The sequence below is a fragment of the Pseudomyrmex gracilis genome, unplaced genomic scaffold, assembly GCF_002006095.1.
Source record: "Pseudomyrmex gracilis isolate BER0280 unplaced genomic scaffold, ASM200609v1 scaffold_6, whole genome shotgun sequence".
NCBI lineage: Eukaryota > Metazoa > Arthropoda > Insecta > Hymenoptera > Formicidae > Pseudomyrmex > Pseudomyrmex gracilis.
In genome coordinates this window covers 124,266-145,126 of record NW_018020590.1, presented here as the reverse complement: position 1 = coordinate 145,126, position 20,861 = coordinate 124,266, and the positions used below count along the sequence as shown (strand labels likewise).

General features: G+C 41.0%; 3 protein-coding genes across 3 annotated transcripts; 2 read left to right on the top strand and 1 right to left on the bottom strand.

The window, feature by feature from the left end:
- Positions 1-61: 61 nt before the first annotated feature.
- LOC109858386 (insulin-like growth factor-binding protein complex acid labile subunit) lies at positions 62-11,144 on the top strand. The gene is made up of 8 exons (XM_020435573.1): positions 62-1,305; positions 3,566-3,734; positions 4,512-4,645; positions 5,190-5,451; positions 6,068-6,334; positions 6,421-6,666; positions 6,802-7,003; positions 8,720-11,144. Exons 1-8 carry the CDS (start codon positions 899-901, stop codon positions 8,905-8,907), a joined length of 1,875 nt encoding a protein of 624 aa, XP_020291162.1. The 5' UTR covers positions 62-898; the 3' UTR covers positions 8,908-11,144.
- Positions 11,145-11,605: 461 nt separating this feature from the next.
- On the bottom strand, positions 11,606-12,867 carry LOC109858395. Its single transcript, XM_020435586.1, has 4 exons — positions 12,638-12,867; positions 12,206-12,415; positions 11,918-12,127; positions 11,606-11,811 (listed from the first exon to the last, which is right to left on the bottom strand). Exons 1-4 carry the CDS (start codon positions 12,771-12,773, stop codon positions 11,660-11,662), a joined length of 708 nt encoding a protein of 235 aa, XP_020291175.1. The 5' UTR covers positions 12,774-12,867; the 3' UTR covers positions 11,606-11,659.
- Positions 12,868-15,095: 2,228 nt separating this feature from the next.
- On the top strand, positions 15,096-20,794 carry LOC109858630 (sodium- and chloride-dependent GABA transporter 1). Its single transcript, XM_020436086.1, has 14 exons — positions 15,096-15,361; positions 16,056-16,639; positions 16,726-16,945; positions 17,032-17,133; positions 17,259-17,436; positions 17,516-17,648; positions 17,749-17,883; positions 17,970-18,073; positions 18,371-18,495; positions 18,582-18,694; positions 18,792-18,923; positions 19,563-19,766; positions 19,840-20,007; positions 20,388-20,794. Exons 2-14 carry the CDS (start codon positions 16,379-16,381, stop codon positions 20,487-20,489), a joined length of 1,977 nt encoding a protein of 658 aa, XP_020291675.1. The 5' UTR covers positions 15,096-15,361; positions 16,056-16,378; the 3' UTR covers positions 20,490-20,794.
- Positions 20,795-20,861: the final 67 nt, after the last annotated feature.

Genomic DNA, 20,861 nt, shown 5'->3' with positions numbered 1-20,861 from the left:
AGAGAGGAGGAGTGTGTGACGGTGCGCGCAAGAGGGAGAGCAACGGGACGAGCCGAGCCGAGCCGGCTGGGAGGAAAAAGAAGACGAGCCCGTAAAGTCGGTGTACGATGCATAACGTACGACGGAGGGAGTGCGTAAGAAGAGTGAAGAAGATCTTCGGAGGGAGTCCCTCTCGCCCTCTCGAAGGAGGCGCACGGCGCCACCGTGGCCATCCGACGAGACGACTTTCCGTTCACGACTATAAGTAAGTCTTGCACGGCGCGTCGCGGCTTAATGCCGTTACCGCGTCCGTGGCGCCAAGAGGAAGACCTACTGGCGACGACGATAAGCTTCCTTCGAACGGCCAAAGCGACGGCAAAGGAGAGGAAAGAGCAAAAGAGAGAGAGAGAGAGAGAGAGAGAGAGAGAGAGAAAAGGTGGGAGAGAGGGAGGCGTGGTGAACTTATATTCCGTAGGATGGTGCGGATGAGCGACAGTGTAGATAACACGTGGCCGTCAGTCGCTGCTACTATTGCTAGTGTCCAACTTCGCTCCGCTCCTGTGTCGGTCTGCTCGCCGTGTTGATCAGTGATCGGGTGTACGAACGAACATCGCGCGCGCGACCGTCCATCCCACGCACTATGCAACATCATCCTGGCGTTTGCGTTTTTTGACGAAAAACACAAAGGTTACGAAAAATTCAATCGTGCTATTAATTAAACTCGTGCACAACATTCATATACATATCGAGTGGTGGCGATAAGAAGGACGCCGTCGGTGATCGCGCAGAGAGGGTACGCGTGATCACCGCGCTCTCGTAAATTTTGTCTCACAATTTTACGTTTGAATCAAACATTACGCGTTCTAATCGATCGACGTTGCGATCGATATTACAACATTCTTGTCCGTCAAGTGTCATAATGTCCGGGATTCTCTACACGCTGCTGGGTCTCGCGGCTAGCACGAGCCTCCACTGCGCCGTGCGCCGCGAAATCAGCCCGTGCACCTGCCGACAGGAGGAGTTCTCCAGTCCCGTTATCAATCAGGCGCCGGTAACCGCGTCCATCGGTGGTGTCGCCAACACCAACAATAACGCCGGAGGTAACGGCGGTGGCGGTGGTCACCACCTGGGAGAGCGTATCGAGGTGCTGTGCGAGAAGATGAAGTCGTTCGATCAACTGGCCGAAGCGCTAAGCGGCAAATTCACCCCCGAGCAGCAGATCACCTTGCGGGTGACGCATTCGGATCTGCACGACATATCCCGCCACGACTTCAAGGAACTGCGTATGTCCATCACCCGGCTCGAGTTGAATCACGATTTTATAGGGTGAGTGATGATAGAATCGTCACGCTCGACTAGCTACCGAGCTAGTTGCGATTCTTTTCGAAGGTCGCGGTTTCGAAGAAGAAAGTTCTTGTTGCATCTTCGTGATTCAAGACAAATTCAAATTTTTAATCAAACTTCCATGTCGAACGCGATAAGGTCTTATTTCCCCGATTTCAGTCGGCTGCTTGTTTGTTAAAGCGTTAATTTGAGAGTTAATAATGCGATCCGTGTTACGATGAGATTTCAAAAACAGTCAGTAGGTCTGAAGTCCTCGGTGAAGTCCATGAGAATCGTGGGAGCAACGATAATGATGTCGCGCTTATCAGTCACGGTTACTACACAGCGCGCTACTACATAGTTGTCGCGCGAAGATGATAAAAGAGAGTTTTAACAGAGAGAAAGAGAGAGAGAGAGAGAGAGATTATCCATTTTTCAAACGCGATAAACAGAAACTATGAAACAGCTTTCATTTCGTAAACATCCTTTCGTTATTTAACCAATATTTTCTCTCTTATCGATTGTTTGTTGAAAAATTACTGAAATCAATTCAATAACATTGATCGTTTTTTTTTTTTTCGAGAACGTCTGGTGTGTGAAAAAAAAAAAAAAAAAAAAACAAACCCGGTTAACTGTTTTAATTGCTGTTAATTGCACTCAGTGAAATTGAACGAGAAAGCAAGAGAGAGAGAGAGAGAGAGAGAGAGAAGGGGGAGGAAGAGGAATTGCAGAGATCGGTCGAAGGCGCGGTAAACAGGGTAAAATCAAACAAGCAAAATATATGAAGATGCAGCAGCCGTTCACGCCTGTCATTCGTACTCGCGCACTCCGCGTCCCGTCCACAAGTGTGCCACACACGTTGATACGGCTAGTATCTTCGCGAAAGGTCATCGTCTGCTATTGCGGACATTGAATGGAGACATTTGTATATGTATAACAAAGAAGTGATCTTAATTCTCATGACGATGGCGCGCATTTGCGAAGGCGTTATATTGCGGCGCCATCGCACCGTCTCTCTTCTTATATGCGGACAATGAAACGCGCCCGATCTCGCTCGTCTCGAATTCTCCCCCGTGGTTCCACCCGTGTTTCGTGATCGTCGCGCGCGATTGTCCTTAACCCCGAACACGCTTCGTCATATGCAACCGTCGTGACCGTCCGCGTGATAAAAAATCAGCGTTAAAAGTATCACTTTTTTTGGACATTTTTTTTTTTTTTTTTTTTTTTTGACGTACAAGGTAACGCGATACGCGAGGAGTGAGAAGGAGATGTACGTACAAACGAGCGCGGGAGACAACGAGTATAAATTTCGCGCGGTTTATCGGTTTATCGAACCGCGACGCGTCAATATTAAATAATTGTTGTGTACACACTGCCAGGATATCGCGGAAGACACACATCGTGATGCATCGTTATGTAACAATGATGTATCAAGCAGATTGATGAATGAACGGCGATAAATATAAACGCGCATTGATGCGCATCTCGAGAGTTCCGCTAATTTGCCTAGTTGCCGAAATTTTTCTAATTTTTTTGGTCACGTCTCTCGACGCGCGTAAACGTGTCCCCCATTTACATTTCTCTCGGGGTCGAGATTTTCCTCGGAATGCCGCGCCTCTCGAGCCGTCAATTTTTTTTACGAGCTACACACAAAAGACGTGGAGGCCTCTTCTTTCTCTCCGGTCTCTTTCTTGATTATCCTGCCGCGCGACGAGAAACGAGCGCGGAACGAACGATGATCCTTGAAGATCGGCGCCGGCCTCTATTCGAGGAGAAGACGCCGTACATTTCTCGCGAGACAGCGGAAAGGAGGGTAGAGACGGGGGCGCGAGAATCTTAATCGTGCCTGACCTCTTAGCGCGAGTTATCGCGGCGATGCTTGCGCGTTTTATCGTCGTGGAATAATTAAATAACAAGTCGCAGTGAGCCAATACTAAGTGAATAATCGAACGATAACGTCTGGCGCGTCCACTTTTTTTCAGGACCCTCATTGGCCCGTCTATCCGGCCGCTCCAGTTTATGTGTGTATTACTACGCACAAATGATAAGCAACGAGAATACGATGAGACAAATAAAAAAAAAAAAAAAAGAGATAAATATCTCACGCTGTGCGTGATTAGGGAAAGTCTTAGAAAAATTAACGTAAGAACAATAAAGAAAAAAATTGTACGATTATCGTACGTGCGGCGTAAACAATTTTTCTTGTGAAAAGTCACAAAGTTGCGAGTAAATAGCACGAGGTGTTGTACGATGTGATTCGCAGGGTCCTGGACGGCGACGTTTTCGCTGGTCTCAGTCGAACCCAGTACTTGAGTCTGGCGGACAACGAGGTGCCCGCAATACCGAGACATATCTTGTCGCATCTGTCGCTGCTGAGAACTCTGGACCTCAGCAGAAACCGGATAAGCCGTATCGATTCGGATGACTTCAAGGTGCGTATTATAAAAAAATTACTTGAATTTCTTTTCTCACACCTCTGAAGATCTCTGAATGTGAGATCGCGAGAGATAGAGAGATCACAGAAGTTCTCTAAATTCCGAGCTTGATGACGCGATTAAGACGGGATGTCATCGCGATACACGCGACCATGCCACATGCTGCAAATAGTTGGCCGATTACGCATCGAACTAAGTTTCGTACTTACGGAATGTTGGGAATTTTTTATTTTTATTTTTTTATTTTTGTTTTTTATAGTTTTTCGCACAGCTAAATTTAAAGACGCGTTAATTCTCGCACTTTACTACAAATGTCAGACAACACGCATGTAGCAACATTTTACACGCGTGATAGGTTTAAGATAAAAATAAAAAAACACAAAACATGTTTATCAAACTTTGACGTTATGATATGTCATTTTAATACAAAGTCTTATGTGTATTTATTGTTTTTTTACTTGATTTTGTAATCATTTAGTTTTTCGTTGATATTTTTTTTTTTTTTTGAAAAAAGAGACTGTGATCAAAATTACAAGGAATCAAAACTTCCAATGTTGAAAGTAGTTAAAATATTTTTGAACTCAAGTGTGTTTTTTTAGTTATTTTATTAATTTTAATATTGATACGAAAATTTATCATTTAAAATGCGTGCGCAATTATTGCATATATACTGCTATTAGATAAAATTCTCGACGAGATAAGAGAAAAGTTACATAATTTGTGTAATAACAAATTAATAATTTACAATTTTGTGTTCCTTGTTGTTTGTTTCAGTACAATCCAATGCTTCAACACTTGTTTTTGGCCGGAAACGCAATATCCGAGATGACTCCAGGCTCGCTACCGCCTCTGGTTAAGCATTTACACGTCGGGAGAAATCGTCTGCATACTTTGAATCACACTCTGAGGTACGATCGTTTTTGATACATACGCTTCTTCGTATACAGAAAATTAGCACATGAGAGTTCTAGCGCTCGGACGATTCGCGACACTGTCAAAGGTTACAAATTCCTGTAAACATGCTGATATTAAGTGCGACGTAAACAGTTTTCATAGTACCTACGTTTGCAATTAACTCTAAAAAGACACTTTTCGTTCACAATCTTTGAGATTCGCGTCGGAAAGCTATCAATGGTGTCTCATCCTGTTTACTGTCATTCGTAGCCGCAAAAGAACGTCTTATCTAGTCAGTCATTCCGCCTGTGATCAAGACTGCGTAAACTGTTGATGATGATGATGATGATGATGATGATGATGATGCGCGTACAAATTGCTGATTATAGGAAATACCACGCGTAGATCAGCTACTATCGTCGTGTTTAAACTTTCGAGAGATATGTCGTATGCTAGAATGTTCGACGACACATTCCTGCGGCGATTCGAAGACACGCACCGAAGAACTGGATTTCCCTGGCGACTCATGCCACGTGCCGGGCGCTTGTTTGTTTGCAGGGATTTAAATCAACTCGAATGGCTACTCATTAATTCTAACGAGCTCACGTCGCTCGACGGCGAGCTACCGTCGTCCGGTCACAATCTCAAGATGCTTTATGCCGTGGATAACAAGCTGACGCATCTGCCGGCCGAGTTCCGATATCTCCATCGTCTGGAGAGTCTCTTCCTTCAGCACAATAAGATCCGAAATCTCGACGGCACTCTGCAAAAGGCCAGACGTCTGAAATATCTGAAGCTTTCGTACAACGAGCTGCAAGAGGTATATAGACTACAATGTAATTTTGTGACACGAGTACACGTTCGACTTTTCGTCACGCGAATATTTTTCACGCAAAACATATTATTCTTCAACGCGTCCAATTAAAGAGTCGAAAAATGACTTCAAGCTCGCTAGCGGCAGGTCAAATAAATGAGAGAAAAAGAGAAAATTTAAAGTTTATTTAAATATTAGGTAAAAAATTGAAAAATAGATGTTATACGAATCGCGGAACATTCAGAGAAGCGCATTCAAAGCTCTCTCGCACGTGCTCTCTCTCTCTCTCGTAATATTAACGCTTTAACGCGCACGACGCGCCGGAGCGCTCGAGTCGAGGCGCTCGTTCGCGCTAAAGCGCGCCGTACATTGAGTCAATTACCACGTATGTAACGTAATTATTGCCGCCTTCCGCCTGACGGAAGGATTTCGAGTCACCACCCGACGAAACGGACGAACTAGTTTTTAGCGTTTTTTGCGATAGACTTTTTACACGTTTTCACACGTTTCGTGTACAATCGAAACGTGTATTCGTCGCGACAATACCGAGCGTTAATCAAGCGCAGTTTTAATACTACGAGCAAAGCAATTGGACGACGTTTGAAACTTGGTGTCTTCTCAGCTGAACGCGGACGATTTCATAGAGGCCGAGATGTTGGAGGACCTCGAGCTCGGCCACAACTCTCTCAAGTCCCTCGGCGGTGCGGATGGCGACGGTAACGGGAGTAGCGCTCTTTATCCACTCCGATCGTTGAAGGTCCTCAACCTGACGCACAACGAACTTCGCGAATTCTCCCTTGCGTCTTTGCGCGGTGTGCGCGAGCTCAGGCTGCTCGATCTGTCGCACAATCGAATCGCTCGACTCGTCAGGGGTAGGCCGTCCTCAGAGGTGGGTGCTATTCGCATTGCTATTCTTTGTTGATTCGAATTAGAAAAACGATCGGTTGAATCCCAACGCACACTTGACGTTCGCAGAATCTGGTGGAGGAAGAGGGCGAGGAAATCGCTGGCCGCAACGTCCAAGACCTGCGTCTCCAGCACAACGAGCTGCGCAGCCTGGACGGTTCTCTGTTCTTGGGCATGAAGGAGCTGCAGAGGCTCAATCTCAGTCACAACGCGCTCGGGCCTACGATCGGACCGCGTGATCTGCGCGGCCTCGGCGGACTCCGCGTGCTCGACATCTCGCACAATCAGTTCATAACTCTCGAGGACATGTCCGAGGTAACGTATGCGAAATGACACAATTGAGATCTTTTTATTTTCTTTCGAATCTCTTGGTTTTCTTCGTTTTCTACGTTTTAATGTGTTCTCGACATACGGTATGACAAAATAACGACGTGTGCGATCGTTGCTTAGACCTGGATGCCGGTTCTGGAAGAACTGAACGCGTCGCACAATCGTCTGGTCACTCTGTCTGGTCGCGACTTTCGCGGTTTCCCGGTGCTCTGCTGGGCCGATTTCAGTATGAATCAAATACGTACTGTCATGCCGGAGTTGGTGGCTAATACGCGATGCACGATTCACGGAGTCCCCGACGTGCTACGTATATATCTTCAAGGTGAGTCTATATTGGACTTTCTTTTTCTCCCCACACCCCTCTTTCCTCCTTTCCTACCCCCTGTATCAACATTACTTTAATGTCTCCCAGTGTCATATTTTTATATATATTATATATATATATATATATATTCTCTTTCTCTCTCTCTCTCTCTCTCCTCTCCGGTGTTTAATAATATAATAATAATGAATGTATATAAAATTTGCACGTTATTTTTAAAACTTTCAAGTTTGTTTTTCAATGAAAAATAGTTCAATAACAATAATAATAATAAGGTAGATTTAATTTTATTAATCGTCGCGTATTGGTGAGAAAAATAAAGACCGAATTGTATGCGATGTTGTCCGTCACATCCGCCTGATACACGAGAGATTCATGACAAACGAAACGGTAATCGAGTTAACTATCGTATAAACACGACTCTCCGACACGTACAGTGAAATCTCTACTTGAGCAAGGCTAATGTCGTTCAAGAGATTCTGTCCTTTCAACGGAATAGCTATTCTTATTTAATTAAATACGCAATGTTTTCTTCTCTGCGTAACGCGCAACATCTTCCTGTGCGACACTATCTAAAGTTACTGTATAAATTCTGTGAAATATGTGTTAACGCGCAATTTTATCTCATCTCAGACGGATACTCATTTGATTGAAGATTCGGCAGATTCGATTAAATTGTTTTTTTTTTGTTTTGTTTTTTTTTTTTTTCAATTAGATTGTTAATTGTTGAGAACAGAACGACGTGTGACGCAGCGCGATAGTGCATAATTAATAAACACCATTTGTAAGGTCTTAAATGGTAGACAAACAAACAGAGAGAAAGCGAAAGAGAGAGAAAGAGAGAGAGAGAGAGAGAGAAAGAGAAGAAAGAAGGGAGCGGGAGAAAGAGCGGCCGAATACGCAAGGGTGAGAGGGGAGGTAAAGAGGTAGGAGGAGGACGGAAAATAAATTACTCGCTGATAATGGCTCGGCTTCGTTCAGCTCCCGAGGCGTATATTATTTGTTACAACGTTACATTTCTCGTGATAACCCCCGCTGTGGCGCCAGCTCGAATTATTTATTGTACACCGGCGTCTGTGCTCGTTGAGTCGCTGTTATTGTCAATATATCGTCGTTTTCTGTCTACTTTTTTATTTTGTTTTCTTGCAACCGCGTTGTCTTGCCGAATCCCGTTACCTTCTCGGGTTGCTTTAAGTTTTCGCTTGAGAGGACAATGTTCCTTTATTTCGCGCGCGGTTGTATATTATATATATACTTATACGGGAAAATCGGTCACGATCTTTGAATGAAACTTTGGAAAAAAAAAGTGTCGCCACATTAATCTGTTCGACGACAGTTCATGCTCTGAGCGTGGTAACCGACTGGGTGTATGTTAAAACGATTAATTTTCTGGTTAAAACTAATCCGCGTTATCAGAGCTCGCGGCCAAAGCTCGTGCTCGTCAGTCATGCGTCTTTGCGATAATTTTTTATATGATATTTACAGCCAAAATAATAGCTCTCGAATTTAGGACTCTGATACAGCGAGACAGAATCGCGCGATATAACGAGTGAAAAATCAAAAGTGTATCGCACGCAGAATGATACGCTTCTGTCTCGCGCATATAAATATCGTTTCTTTTTCATTTTTTGTGTATTTTCTTTTTTTGCTTCTACGTGTCGTCTTCCAACCTTTATTCTCTTGCGCTCTCACACACACGCTTCCCGTTTCTTGCAGACAATCCCGTGTTGTGTGACGACGGCCTGGCAGACCTGACTGTTGCACTCGAGGTAAATCACGCAAAAATCTACGGACGCAACACCTGTCCGATCACGACCACGTCACAGTTACCGCCGGCACTTTTGCTAGCCGCCGCGGCGGCCGCGTCCGGCGGCAACGTGTCTTTTGCCGCCACCCTCGAGTAAGAAGACGGAGAAGAAGAGGATCCATGTCGCCGTGGCGTGCACGATGATGACCTTTCAAGGATATAATCGCACGAGTTTATCAGCATCTTAACAGGGTGTGTGTGTGAGAGAGAGAGAGAGAGAGAGAGAGAAAGAGAGAGAGAAAGAAAATGCATTGAGAGAGACCCGGAAGTCTCAAACTATTTCCGCGATACAGAGGATCGCGCGCGAAAACTCTTGTTGGACAGGAGACGGCGAAGAAGAACAAAGAGGAGCAAGGAAGACCACAAAAACGAAAATACGGAACGGAGCGATTTATCGAATATTCGACATGCCGTTTCTGGAAACGTACTACTTGCGATAGTAGTGTCGTATTTTGCATGCACTGTACATAACGTCGTGCGTTTTAATTCACAGGCGCTCTTTTATTCTTCGCGTTTTCGAAGGCACGGGTGCGTACATATATGTATATATGTATATGCAAAGTGAATGCGCGTGTGCGTCCTGCGTGTGAACAGCAAATTCCGCGGCGGATCCATTATTCCATGATAAGGAACAATCCTGAACGTTCAAAATTTATCCATCGCATATCTTCATTGCCGGGCGGAGGTCGAAGTCTCGTAATGATAAAAAAAAAAAAAAAGATTCCCACAATTCGGCAAGATCCAATACTGAACACTGGGATTAGAGCACGTACAAGTGAATTGTACGTTACTTCTTCGTTCTTAACAATTCGATAAGATCGTTGTACGCCCTTTCATTGTAAATAGCCACTTATGAGCGAAACTCATCTTTAATTTAGCGCTTTTAGCCTCTAAATTGTGTACGAAGCTGGTGAATAGTCGACATCGTATCGGTATCTAAACAAAGCTTCATAGCGTCCACAATTTTTATTTTTATTTCCGTGTATTTAACGCATAAGTCGCGCTTGACGAATTTGTTTCTTGCATGTTGTAAAATAGTTTCGAGAATGTTACGCGAACAAAGAAACTACACATCGCACACATATACACAGCCTTCTACAACATAATAACTCACAGAAGACTTCGGTCTTCGATCGAATCTCTCAATAGTCATGCATATGCAAATGAATTCCCTTGCGGGTCAATGAAGCAAATAAAATCTGTTAACTTATGCCGTTAGCGCGGACAGATTGGCAGTGGGCGATCAATTGACTCTTTTGTTAATTCGTGCCAATAGGGACGAATTATTGTCAACGTGCCTCCGGGCATACATAATGTAACACAACCCGTTTAGCCGCATATACGGTGTTCAACTATTCCAGATACATGCGCGCGCATAAATAATAATAAAATGCAACGCGAAAAGACATTTCCGTGACTGAAGATCGCGAAGTTAAATTTTTTTTTTTTCATTTTTAAATGAAATCACAGAGCAATTTCTTGCTCGGTTTTTTCGTTACACGCAGAAGCAGCCCATTGCTTCGAACGACTGCTAACTTGGTGCTGCAATTTCAAGTTTTTGTTTCGAAATTATTCAAAGTAAAGTTGCTCGCTCATCTTGATTATGAATATATTGCAACAGAGACGCTGATGCACAGGATTGCAGTTTAATGTAGAATCTATTGTGTACTGTTCTTGAACTTAGCTTCTTACAAATTGCCTTGTAAGCGGTAATTTTACGAATTTACGATTTATTCGCACGTTTGCTCGGAATTGCAGCATCAATTAGCTAGAAAACTCATAATCAAAATAATAATTTATCTTTATTAAGTATTTTAATGAAAAAAGTAACTTTACGTCGCACATCGCTAGGGAGAGGCAAAATAAATAATTAAGTATTACGAGCTAATTGTCTACACATATCTGTACGTGAGTATATTTTATACATACGGAATACAACCGAAAAGACGATTTTAACACAACGCCGATCTTATACGTGCGCCGTATGTTTAATTTTTAAGCGTCTAAGTGGTGTCACTTACTGATGCCATTCGAAACGAAGCAGCGCTATATGTACGCGTAGGTACCGTTTATACATTTTACATACGATAAGTACGAAAAGACAAAGCAGAGACCTGTTTTTACGTAATTTTAGTTCTTAAGTTATTTATCCGCACTGTGATTTGCATTATCCTCTTTCTCCGTTTTCGTTTTCTGCTTAAGTCTCGGACCAGAAACGGCAAAAAAATCCTTGTAACCAAATTAATAATAAAATCGAAAGAGAAATGACACAAAACACAAGATACTGTAATATGTACTGTAGTTGAATAAAATCACGCTGACGTTTAAACATAAGTGTGCATATATCATCCTTTGTTGCTTTTTTTCGCATTGCCAATTGATTTTTTTCTCGCAAATCTTAAATAACGGTCGGCAAAAAGCTGTCTGTAAAGTTGCGGTCTCACACACGCGACTCTCTTACTGAAAGTTAACTAAACTGTAACAAAATGATGTCAATTATCTCGATTCGGGGATATTGTTCTTAGACAGTTCAGAGAAAATTACAGGTGCGAGACGATCAATAGAGAAATACATCACACACATATAAAACATACATATATATATTTTATCAATACAAATATATATTTTTTGCGAGATATAAACTTATCAAAACCAATAGCAAGCGCGTGTCTACTATACATACACAACGATGCGGTTTAACTACATTTCAACTTTCACATTAATAAAAATTATTCTTTCGTAAAAAAGGGATAGTGAAAGAATATATATATTCGTTTTCTCTATCATAAATATAAAAATATTATATATTCTATATACACATCCATATACAATTAATAACCCATAAATGTTTACGATGTTTTTATATAATGCTGTAGAAATACGTTTCGTATCTGGCACAAGAACAATGTAATGTCGGATACTCTGGAACATTCTGAAGATTTCGTTATAATACACATCTCTTTCAAATGCTCTTTCTTTAATTTCGGTTCAACTTGCTCGACTGAAACAATCACATATTAGAATTATTTTAATTGGTTACAAATATGCACATTATATTACATTATGTATGTATGTACACATATGTCTATAAACATTTCTATTTTTACCTGTATATTCATTATTTTTGTGTAATAATTTTACAAAATATTTGTCTTTCGTTGCTTCGTTGTGTGTGAAGAAATCAAATCGTATTTGATCATCACCATCTGTATGTTCTTCAAGACTTATGTGTATATCCAAGTTTTGTTTATAAAAGCTCATGGCACGTTTAAAAGCACTCCATTGCAGAAGTTTGTTTGTCTTCCTTTCATGTATATCTGAAGAGAAATGCAGAGATTAGAAATATGATGGATTCAATTAATCGATAAAAGATTCAAATAAACAGATCTATTTACCATGTTCCAACTTTAATATCTGTACCGATAAAACATCCTTTTCTGCTTTCACGGTTTGGGATTCCACTTCCAGATCATCTATTTCCTTTTTCACTTTGAATATCTTCTTATCTAATAGTTTTTCTTCTGTTGCAAGATTCTCTAAACTGAATTTCAATTTCTCATAGTCATCTTCCAGTTCTGATATTTGTTTAGCGAGAGGATTCTGGGCTGCAACGTGCAAATGTCAAACAATATATTTATTATAAAAAAAAAAAAAGCAAAAAAATACAAGTTCCACAGAGTTTATTATGAGATGAACAGTTTATTATTATGAATCAAGTGATGAAGTGATTTATACAATTAAAGTGCACGATGCAAGATCACTCGTTGTTAATCTTCGGAAAGCTTTCTAATTTATGTATATGCACAATGTGTAAAAGATTTTTATACCTTGCTCAACCAATTGGACTTCCTGAATATAGGTATTGACTTTCTGCCGAAACATCCGGCACCACTCCGTCCAATTTTCCAGAGCAGTGTGGTCATCTTTTTCGAGCACGTCAAGCACGAGTATGTCAAGATCCATTGCACACTCGCTGTGAATTTGTTATGTATTTAAATTATCAAAAGCTACAACACAACACGACAGATCAACCAGTATAACCGTTTTGCACATGTGATTGCACAGAATGTATTCAAAACAATTTTCGTGACAGTGACGTCAACATTACCTCGTCAATGTCACTAGAAAGCATGAGAGAAAAAGAGAGCACTGAGTCGATAAAGACGATAGCTGACACAATCGTATGACGTTATAAATAATAATAACTGCAATATATAATACTCCGTCACAGTAATATAATTACGACAATTACACATTAATATATATTTACACACACACACACACACATATATGTATTTATTCGTTTCAAGTGTTAGAAAATAAATATAATTATTATTATTTTATGCGTGTATTTGTAGTATATTTTTTCTTATCACAATAACTTTAATAATTAGTTGTATCACAGCTTAGAAACGATAGTAACAGATAATATTTTTCGCTAGTCACTATAACGAAAAAGAATTATGAAAGCATACGCCATGATATACGCCATGTATTTCCTTATTATCTATCGCCCATACAATATCATATACGTGTATGATTTCTCTTTAATTCTTGCCTCGTGAAGTTCCGATCCTCTTTGTTGAAATTCGCGACGTGAAATGGTTGTTACAAAAAACAAGATATGCCACTAGACACAAGATGAATCGCTTTCTACAAAAAAAAAATTATTTATTCCATATGAGTATTTTTCTAATCATATATTATTTTGCAAAATAAATACACACGTTCAAATAAGCGGTTATGAAAATCGCAAGTTCTCGATTTATATTTATACGCACTTAGTATATTTTTACGTCTTATCACTTGTGTGTATTTGTTTTATTTTCTGAATATGTTTCTTCTAACACTGAAGGTATCGGGTTTAGAAATTGTATAATCGTCTTCTATTATGTGTGCTTCTTATGATGTAATGCGTTATGAGCATTCACACAATCTATCCTCATCTATCCTCATGTCGTAAGCGTTCAAAAACATATCTCTTTGCTTTTCTCAATTGCAACATTATTTTGTTGCATTTATTGAAGATCAGTAGAAATATCCTTTGAGAGAAACAAAAGAAAATAGAAACAGCGGAACATAAATATTGTGAAAACACAAATCAAACACATATGTGCTCTTTGTACACATACATATGTATGCTTGCTGGTATTGTGCGCATACCCTTCACACTGCTGCATGCTGTAAGCGTCTCAAAACTGTGATCACTGCCGTCGACTCATAATCAACCGTTGAAAAGTCGACTTTAAGTTAACTTTAAGTCGAAAAATAGTATATTATTATATACTTTTCAGTATTCTCAAAATATACTTAAAAAACAACCGACGCAATGATCACAATGATTAATTGACACTTACTGAGACTGGAGGCGTCAGATATACACACAAATGCGTAAATATAGCATGTTTAGCGCGATGACAAATACAATTATCCAAGATAAACAATTTAAAAGTAAAGTGGCAAGACAAATGGGAGCACGAACACTGCTGTTTGTGTGTTGAAATGTTTGTACACTCTATATATTCAAAAAATTTTCAACACACAAGCAACAGTGTTTGTGCTCCCATTGGCCTTGTCACATTACTGTGTTTATCTTGGATATTTGGAGCCTTCATCACCTTGCTGATTAAATACAATTATGTTTAGTTTATCTTTCAAAACCATCTAATTATCGGCAAATAGTCGACTCTAGTCAATTTATAGTCGATTTTTAAAAGTCAACTTAAAGTCAACTTTTAAAAGTTGACTATAAGTTGGCTGAAAAAGGTCGACTGTAAGTCGACAATCAGTCACTCGTGTTGTGTGGGAAATCTTGTTTACTACTGTTAATAAGTAAAAAACAAACAATAAACAAATATAAACCGAGTCTAACAAATAACTTTAAAACTAACTACAATTATTGAAATAATAATAAAAAAAAGTGGCCGCTTTAAACATATTTTGAGCGTTTTTTTAGCGTTTTATCTCATCTCAGGACACAAAGCATGACCGATCGTACATTTGTACTTTTTTCGTAGTGCGTTAACAAATAAGTGGTACTCCTGCGAATTAATGTAGACATGATTATCGCGTCGGAAGACCCACGCGCGCTTATGAAGGTAAGTAAAAAGAAGTAGAAAACATTGTTTCGCGTAACGAATCGGCCGCAGTGATTCGCGCGCGTACAACCGATCTTCTCTCTCTTCGTGCCGCACGAGCAGCCTAAATATAGAGTGACACTGTGGCATTAATTTGTTGAATGGAAAGATAGGTTCATGCTTGAGGGGGACTGAGCGTGTCATTGTGGGGTAGATCGCGACGGGGTACGGCAGAAATCTCTGCATCCGCGAGGGCCCTTCCTCGAAGTCCTGCTCGGTCGAACGTCCGGTTAACGTTACGAAACGGGGTGTCCTCGGCTCCTCCGGGGAATTCCGCATTCTGCTGAAATAACAGTAAAAAAAAGTGACTTCTCTCGCGCGGATACGATTATCGTGAAAGAAAGGGAACAGCGTACTTCGGCGGGACACATTCGGAGAATGCAGGAATAGGAATCAGCGCGAGGACACCGAAAGGTAAGAAACAGAAAAAACATCAATCGGGGTGTATATAGGAGCACGATGTAAGAGCACGTACGCGCGGTCGATTGTGATACAATAGCAGTGATATTGCATCACTCATTTCCATGCAAATGTATCGCGAGTCGGGTGTTCTTCTTGGTGTCAAACTTAGTTTTCGCTTTTTTTTTTTCTAAAAAAACGATATTTATATAACGAAACAGAGATTACTTCCGTTGCGCGTTGCTGTTACCACATTCACTGCTACCATTCACAGCTACTTATTGCTCGAGTCGATTTGCAATTCAAATTGAAACGCACGACTTAATCGATTATTTCGAACGATTATAAAACATCCGCGAAATGCGCGAAAGACGGAATTTTTTCGCCGTGTTATCGCGAAAGACACACACACACACACACACACATGAGACGGGTACACATCGCGCAATTGTATAGGACACCATGAGTTAAATCATAAAATAGGACAAGGTTGTGACGATGAGAACGCATTCGGCGAACGCTATGATTCCCGGAAGTAGCTCGTTATCTATCGTCCGTCATCATCAAGACCCTTGTCTACTATATGTCATACCTTGTACGCACCTCGCGCTCGACGACGACGACGACCGCGATGAATATTATGCGAGAGATCCCGCGCGAGTATTACTTACATTAAGATTTTTATCGTCATCTTCTGTGTGCACTCAAGTTCGGACGCAACACGTGCAGCTGCTCCCGAGGGATTTTCCCGTTTCGTCGAAGTTCAACGTGTGGCTAGTAGATAAGACCGAGAAAACATTTCCCAACATATAGACGACAGTTACATCAATCAGCTCTTCGTTCCTTTCTTCTGTTCGCTTTCGACGACTTCGCTCCAGCGTTTTAATCGGAGAAAAGAGCGTACATACATATATATACACACGCACTTAACTACGCGTTCACGAGCTGGTTTTCACTCCCAACGGCCGATAGGGATGACGTGATCCGTCCTTCGATTTCGATCTCGTTTCGCGATTTCGCCGTCGCAAAAAAATGCCTTCGAAGGAGCCGACCACCCCGGGCCGTCCTAAGGTAGACAGATCCACGAGTCCTCTTCCGCGAAAACCGGCGGCGAGCACCGCGAATCCGGTGCAGGAGCTGAAAGCTCTTTTTTCCGAGCCGGTGAACAACCGCACTTCTAACAGCGGAAAGGAATCGGACTTCCGTTTTGAGGCCATACAGTGCCTGCGACAGTCCTCCATCATCAAAATACGAGCCAAGGATCTGCCGGAACGAGGGAACTGGAGCAGCAAGGTAACACATATTTTTATTCTTTGTTGATACTACCATCTCAACATTCAAAGTACTCACCTATTATTATTTTTTTTTCTCGTTTAAAGATCGAGTTTATTCTGTCCGTCGTGGGGCTGGCGATAGGTCTGGGAAATCTATGGCGATTTCCTTACCTTTGCTACAAGAATGGCGGCGGCGCCTTCATGGTGCCGTATTTCATAGCGCTCGCGCTGGCCGGTATACCGATGTTCCTGATGGAACTGTCCTTGGGACAGATGCTGACGATCGGCGGTCTAGGTGTTTTCAAGATAGCGCCATTATTTAAAGGTAAATTCATTCGGGATTATCTCGCTGATGAGTGAATCTTCTTGACACACTTCCTGTAACAACGTTGGCAATGTCGATCTCCGCAGGTATCGGATATGCGACTTGCGTGCTCTCCTGCTGGACCAATGTGTATTACATAATCATTCTCGCTTGGGCGCTCTTCTACTTCCTAGTCTCTCTGCGAGCTGGTGAGCGTGTGACTTCGAAACGCGGCGTTTTCAACGCTTTGGTGTCGTCATTCAACACTCTTTTGCTTATTTTTTAATCTTAAATTTGACTTCAGTTTGAAATCTATCTGATGTGAATCTTGTAGACGTACCCTGGAGAACCTGCGACAACGCGTGGAACACGCGCTATTGCATCACGCCCGACGAACGTTTGAACGCCACGTGCTGGCACGACGATTACTGGCCGAACGACCTCATATGCGCCACGTCCGTCGGGAACCTGAGTCACGAGTTACTGAAGGACCCGGTGAAGGAGTTTTGGGAGTAAGTTATTTACCTAGTTTACGTTTCTGTGCTGATCAATCGGAGTAAAGCGAAATTACGTTTTTTTTCCTTACAAAAGGAGGCGAACTCTGATGATTTCCTCGGGCATCGAAGATATGGGTGGTATACGATGGGAACTGGCCGGCACGCTCGCCGTCGTGTGGGTTATGTGTTACTTCTGCATCTGGAAGGGTGTCAAATGGACCGGCAAGGTGAGGCGCGAGCTCGTTCGAAAAAAAAAAAAATAAACGTATCCTCACCCTCTTCGCTCTGTTGAGGGCAGTAACGTGTATAACGCAGGATGTGATTTAGGTTGTCTATTTCACGGCGCTGTTTCCGTACGCCTTGCTGGCGGTGCTGCTCGTGAGAGGTTTGACGCTGCCCGGCGCTTCGGAGGGTCTAAAGTATTACGCCACGCCGAATCTCTCGAAGCTCGGCGATCCCGAGGTAAAACTCTGTTGTTAACCGTAATGCCGATTTCTCGTTAATACGGACTTGGAAAACACAAGTGTCATTGCGCGATTATCGTGTAGGTATGGATAGACGCAGTGACGCAGATATTCTTCACTTACGCCCTCGGCCTAGGCGCGCTGGTAGCTCTAGGCAGTTACAACAAATTCAACAATAACGTTTACAAGTAAGCACCTTCGATCTATTATCGTTGCAGTACTCAATCGCTGCTTTACACTTCGTGTATACACTTCGCTCTGTAAAAAAACATAGTTGCATCTCTCTTTGAATCCGACTTATCTATCAACAACTTGATAATAGACAATACTGTAAGAAATAACGATATTTATAATTATTTGTGGTTGAATTACCTTCTCATTTTATTCTCTTGTATATTTTTTTCTATTTTTTCTCTTTAAAATTAAATATACAGAAATGAAAATTCTTCTCGCAAGAATAATTTAATCTTGTCGATATGTTGCAGAGATGCTCTTATTGTATGCGGAGTGAATACTTGCACCAGTCTGCTCAGCGGAGTGGTCATATTCTCCGTGGTCGGTTTCATGGCACACGAGCAACAAAAACCAGTTGCCGATGTGGCTGCTTCCGGTAGTTAGCTGCTTCCAGCGTTTCTTTTTTTCTTCCTTTTTCCTTAAAGACATCCTGTATACATATTTTTAATATTTTCGACCTAGGACCGGGTTTGGCTTTTTTGGTTTATCCCTCGGCAGTGTTGCAATTGCCCGGAGCATCGATTTGGTCGAGTCTCTTCTTTTTCATGCTGCTACTGATAGGATTAGACAGTCAGGTAACACGGACTTGTCGAATTCAATCTTGGCACCCGTTTTCCCGGAACTGCGCGGATTAATATCAATGTTAAAGACCAAGTTGCGTTTCCTCTATAGTTCTGCACCATGGAAGGTTTCATCACCGCCGCCGTAGACGAGTGGCCGCGACTGCTCAGAAAACGGAAAGAACTGTTCATCGCAATCGTATGCTTGATCTCTTATCTGATCGGACTTCTATGCGTCACGGAAGTGAGTATATTTAACAAGTCTTAAAGCGCGTATAATGGATTACCTACGCATTTTGCATTTTCTCTTTGTGAAAATCTGATTTTTATTTTCTCACTGTAAAATCTTCACGATATAAATGTTTCAGCAAAATTGACAAAACATTTTCAAAAAGGATTAAACTATAATAAATGCTTAAGTGATGTTTAATTAATTGAAGTTTTTACGATTTTATATGTTTTAATGTGTATAATGAAAGATGGAGTATTCAAAACTCCTCTACTTAATAGTAACATCTAACAAAAAATTTGTTTTCTTCGTGATCATCGTGTGACCTTTGGACTTCATTGGAGAATTCGTTTGTTCTCAACGATGACCGCGACCTTTTGCCTTGACCTTCTTTCTCGAGACGTTCTATCTTGTAATTCATTTACGACACGTGCAATCAGACCGGCCCTAAACAGTATGTGACGCGCAATGAGCGTAACAATATTCGTTCGTTTGAAAGACGAATGAGAAACAGCGATTAGAGCTCGTCTCGGTCTAAAGATTGGTTGAGCGGTCGAATCGAAGTTTGACCGTCGTTCCAGGATTTTCTTAATAAAGATTAAAGAATCTTCTTTATTCAAAAGCAACTATAATAAAAAACGATTTCATTTTCAGGGCGGAATGTACGTGTTTCAACTGCTGGACACGTACGCCGTGAGTGGATTTTGCTTACTTTTCCTGATGTTCTTCGAGTGTATCTCCGTGTCGTGGGCATTCGGAGTGGGCCGATTTTACGATGGCATACGAGACATGATAGGCTACTATCCTTGCTTCTGGTGGAAGATCTGCTGGACGTTTACCACACCTGCCATTTGCGTGGTAAGGCCTTAATTTTATCTGATTCAGAATTGTAAACCATGTTGTCACATTCTTTCATCTTGTGTATTATTAGGGTGTCTTCATCTTCAATATCATTAAATTCGTTCCTGTGAAATATCTTACATACGAATTTCCATGGTGGAGCCATTTGTTAGGATGGCTTGCTGGCCTCTCCTCGATGTTGTGTATTCCAGGTTACATGATCTACATCTGGAGTGTTACATCGGGAACTACCTCAGAAGTAAGTGTGCAATATTTATTTTGATTGATGTAAGAACTATTTTGGTTTGAGTACCACAACTACTTTTTCATTATGTTGCCAATAAGTCGCTGTAATTACACACATGTATAAAAAATCCACTTTTGTTTCCAAATTGTAAATGTAGCATAGATTAATCTTTGATATAATTAATAATCAAATATCTATCTGCCAACTATTTAAAAATTAGGAATTCAAATAAACGCTTTTAAGAATCGACGCAGATGTCAAAGCGAAATAATAAATGAGTGTAATTTTTATTACACAAATTTATTGACGTACGCACAATCAATTTTTAAAATTAAAAAAATTCATCCTTCTATGTGTACACAAAATTTTATATATACTTTTTTCTATTTCAGAAATATCGGAAATTGATAAGAATAGAAGACGATGTTGCCGGTTTACGAAAGAAGCTCAATCCATCCAAAGCTGCTGCTATTGATGCAGAGTTTGAACTATAGAATTAAACTTTGTCTCTTCTTCAATCATATTATTTACGTGGCAAAAAACACTATCGAAATGGGATTCAAGCATCTCATGCGAGATTAAAAAGTAAAATCAAATTTCACAGAATATATGTGTATACATATATTATATACTGTGAAATCTGATATAAAAGATATCATGTGAAGATATCATGTGTTTCACTTCGAATTTATACATCAATGTTTATTAATTGAACTAATGCATCATGTATCTCTTATAATCTGCTTTCAAATAACATACTATATAAAAAAATAACAATAATATATACTTCACAATTTAATTAATACTCCTTAATTATTTTTCTCTCACATTATACAATCCGCATATAAAACAAAAATCTACAAAAC

Bases quoted from the DNA above. Each gene is read 5' to 3' on its own strand.
- LOC109858630 (XM_020436086.1), top strand. From the start codon at position 16,379: ATGCCTTCGAAGGAGCCGACCACCCCGGGCCGTCCTAAGGTAGACAGA. The intron at 17,649-17,748 runs GTGAGGCGCGAG...GATGTGATTTAG, and splicing joins GTGTCAAATGGACCGGCAAG to GTTGTCTATTTCACGGCGCT. The intron at 17,884-17,969 runs GTAAAACTCTGT...ATTATCGTGTAG, and splicing joins CGAAGCTCGGCGATCCCGAG to GTATGGATAGACGCAGTGAC.
- LOC109858386 (XM_020435573.1), top strand. From the start codon at position 899: ATGTCCGGGATTCTCTACACGCTGCTGGGTCTCGCGGCTAGCACGAGC. The intron at 3,735-4,511 runs GTGCGTATTATA...TGTTTGTTTCAG, and splicing joins TCGATTCGGATGACTTCAAG to TACAATCCAATGCTTCAACA. The intron at 5,452-6,067 runs GTATATAGACTA...GTGTCTTCTCAG, and splicing joins CGTACAACGAGCTGCAAGAG to CTGAACGCGGACGATTTCAT.
- LOC109858395 (XM_020435586.1), bottom strand. From the start codon at position 12,773: ATGGATCTTGACATACTCGTGCTTGACGTGCTCGAAAAAGATGACCAC. The intron at 12,416-12,637 runs GTATAAAAATCT...TGCACGTTGCAG, and splicing joins AGTCCAATTGGTTGAGCAAG to CCCAGAATCCTCTCGCTAAA. The intron at 11,812-11,917 runs GTAAAAATAGAA...TGATTGTTTCAG, and splicing joins CAAAAATAATGAATATACAG to TCGAGCAAGTTGAACCGAAA.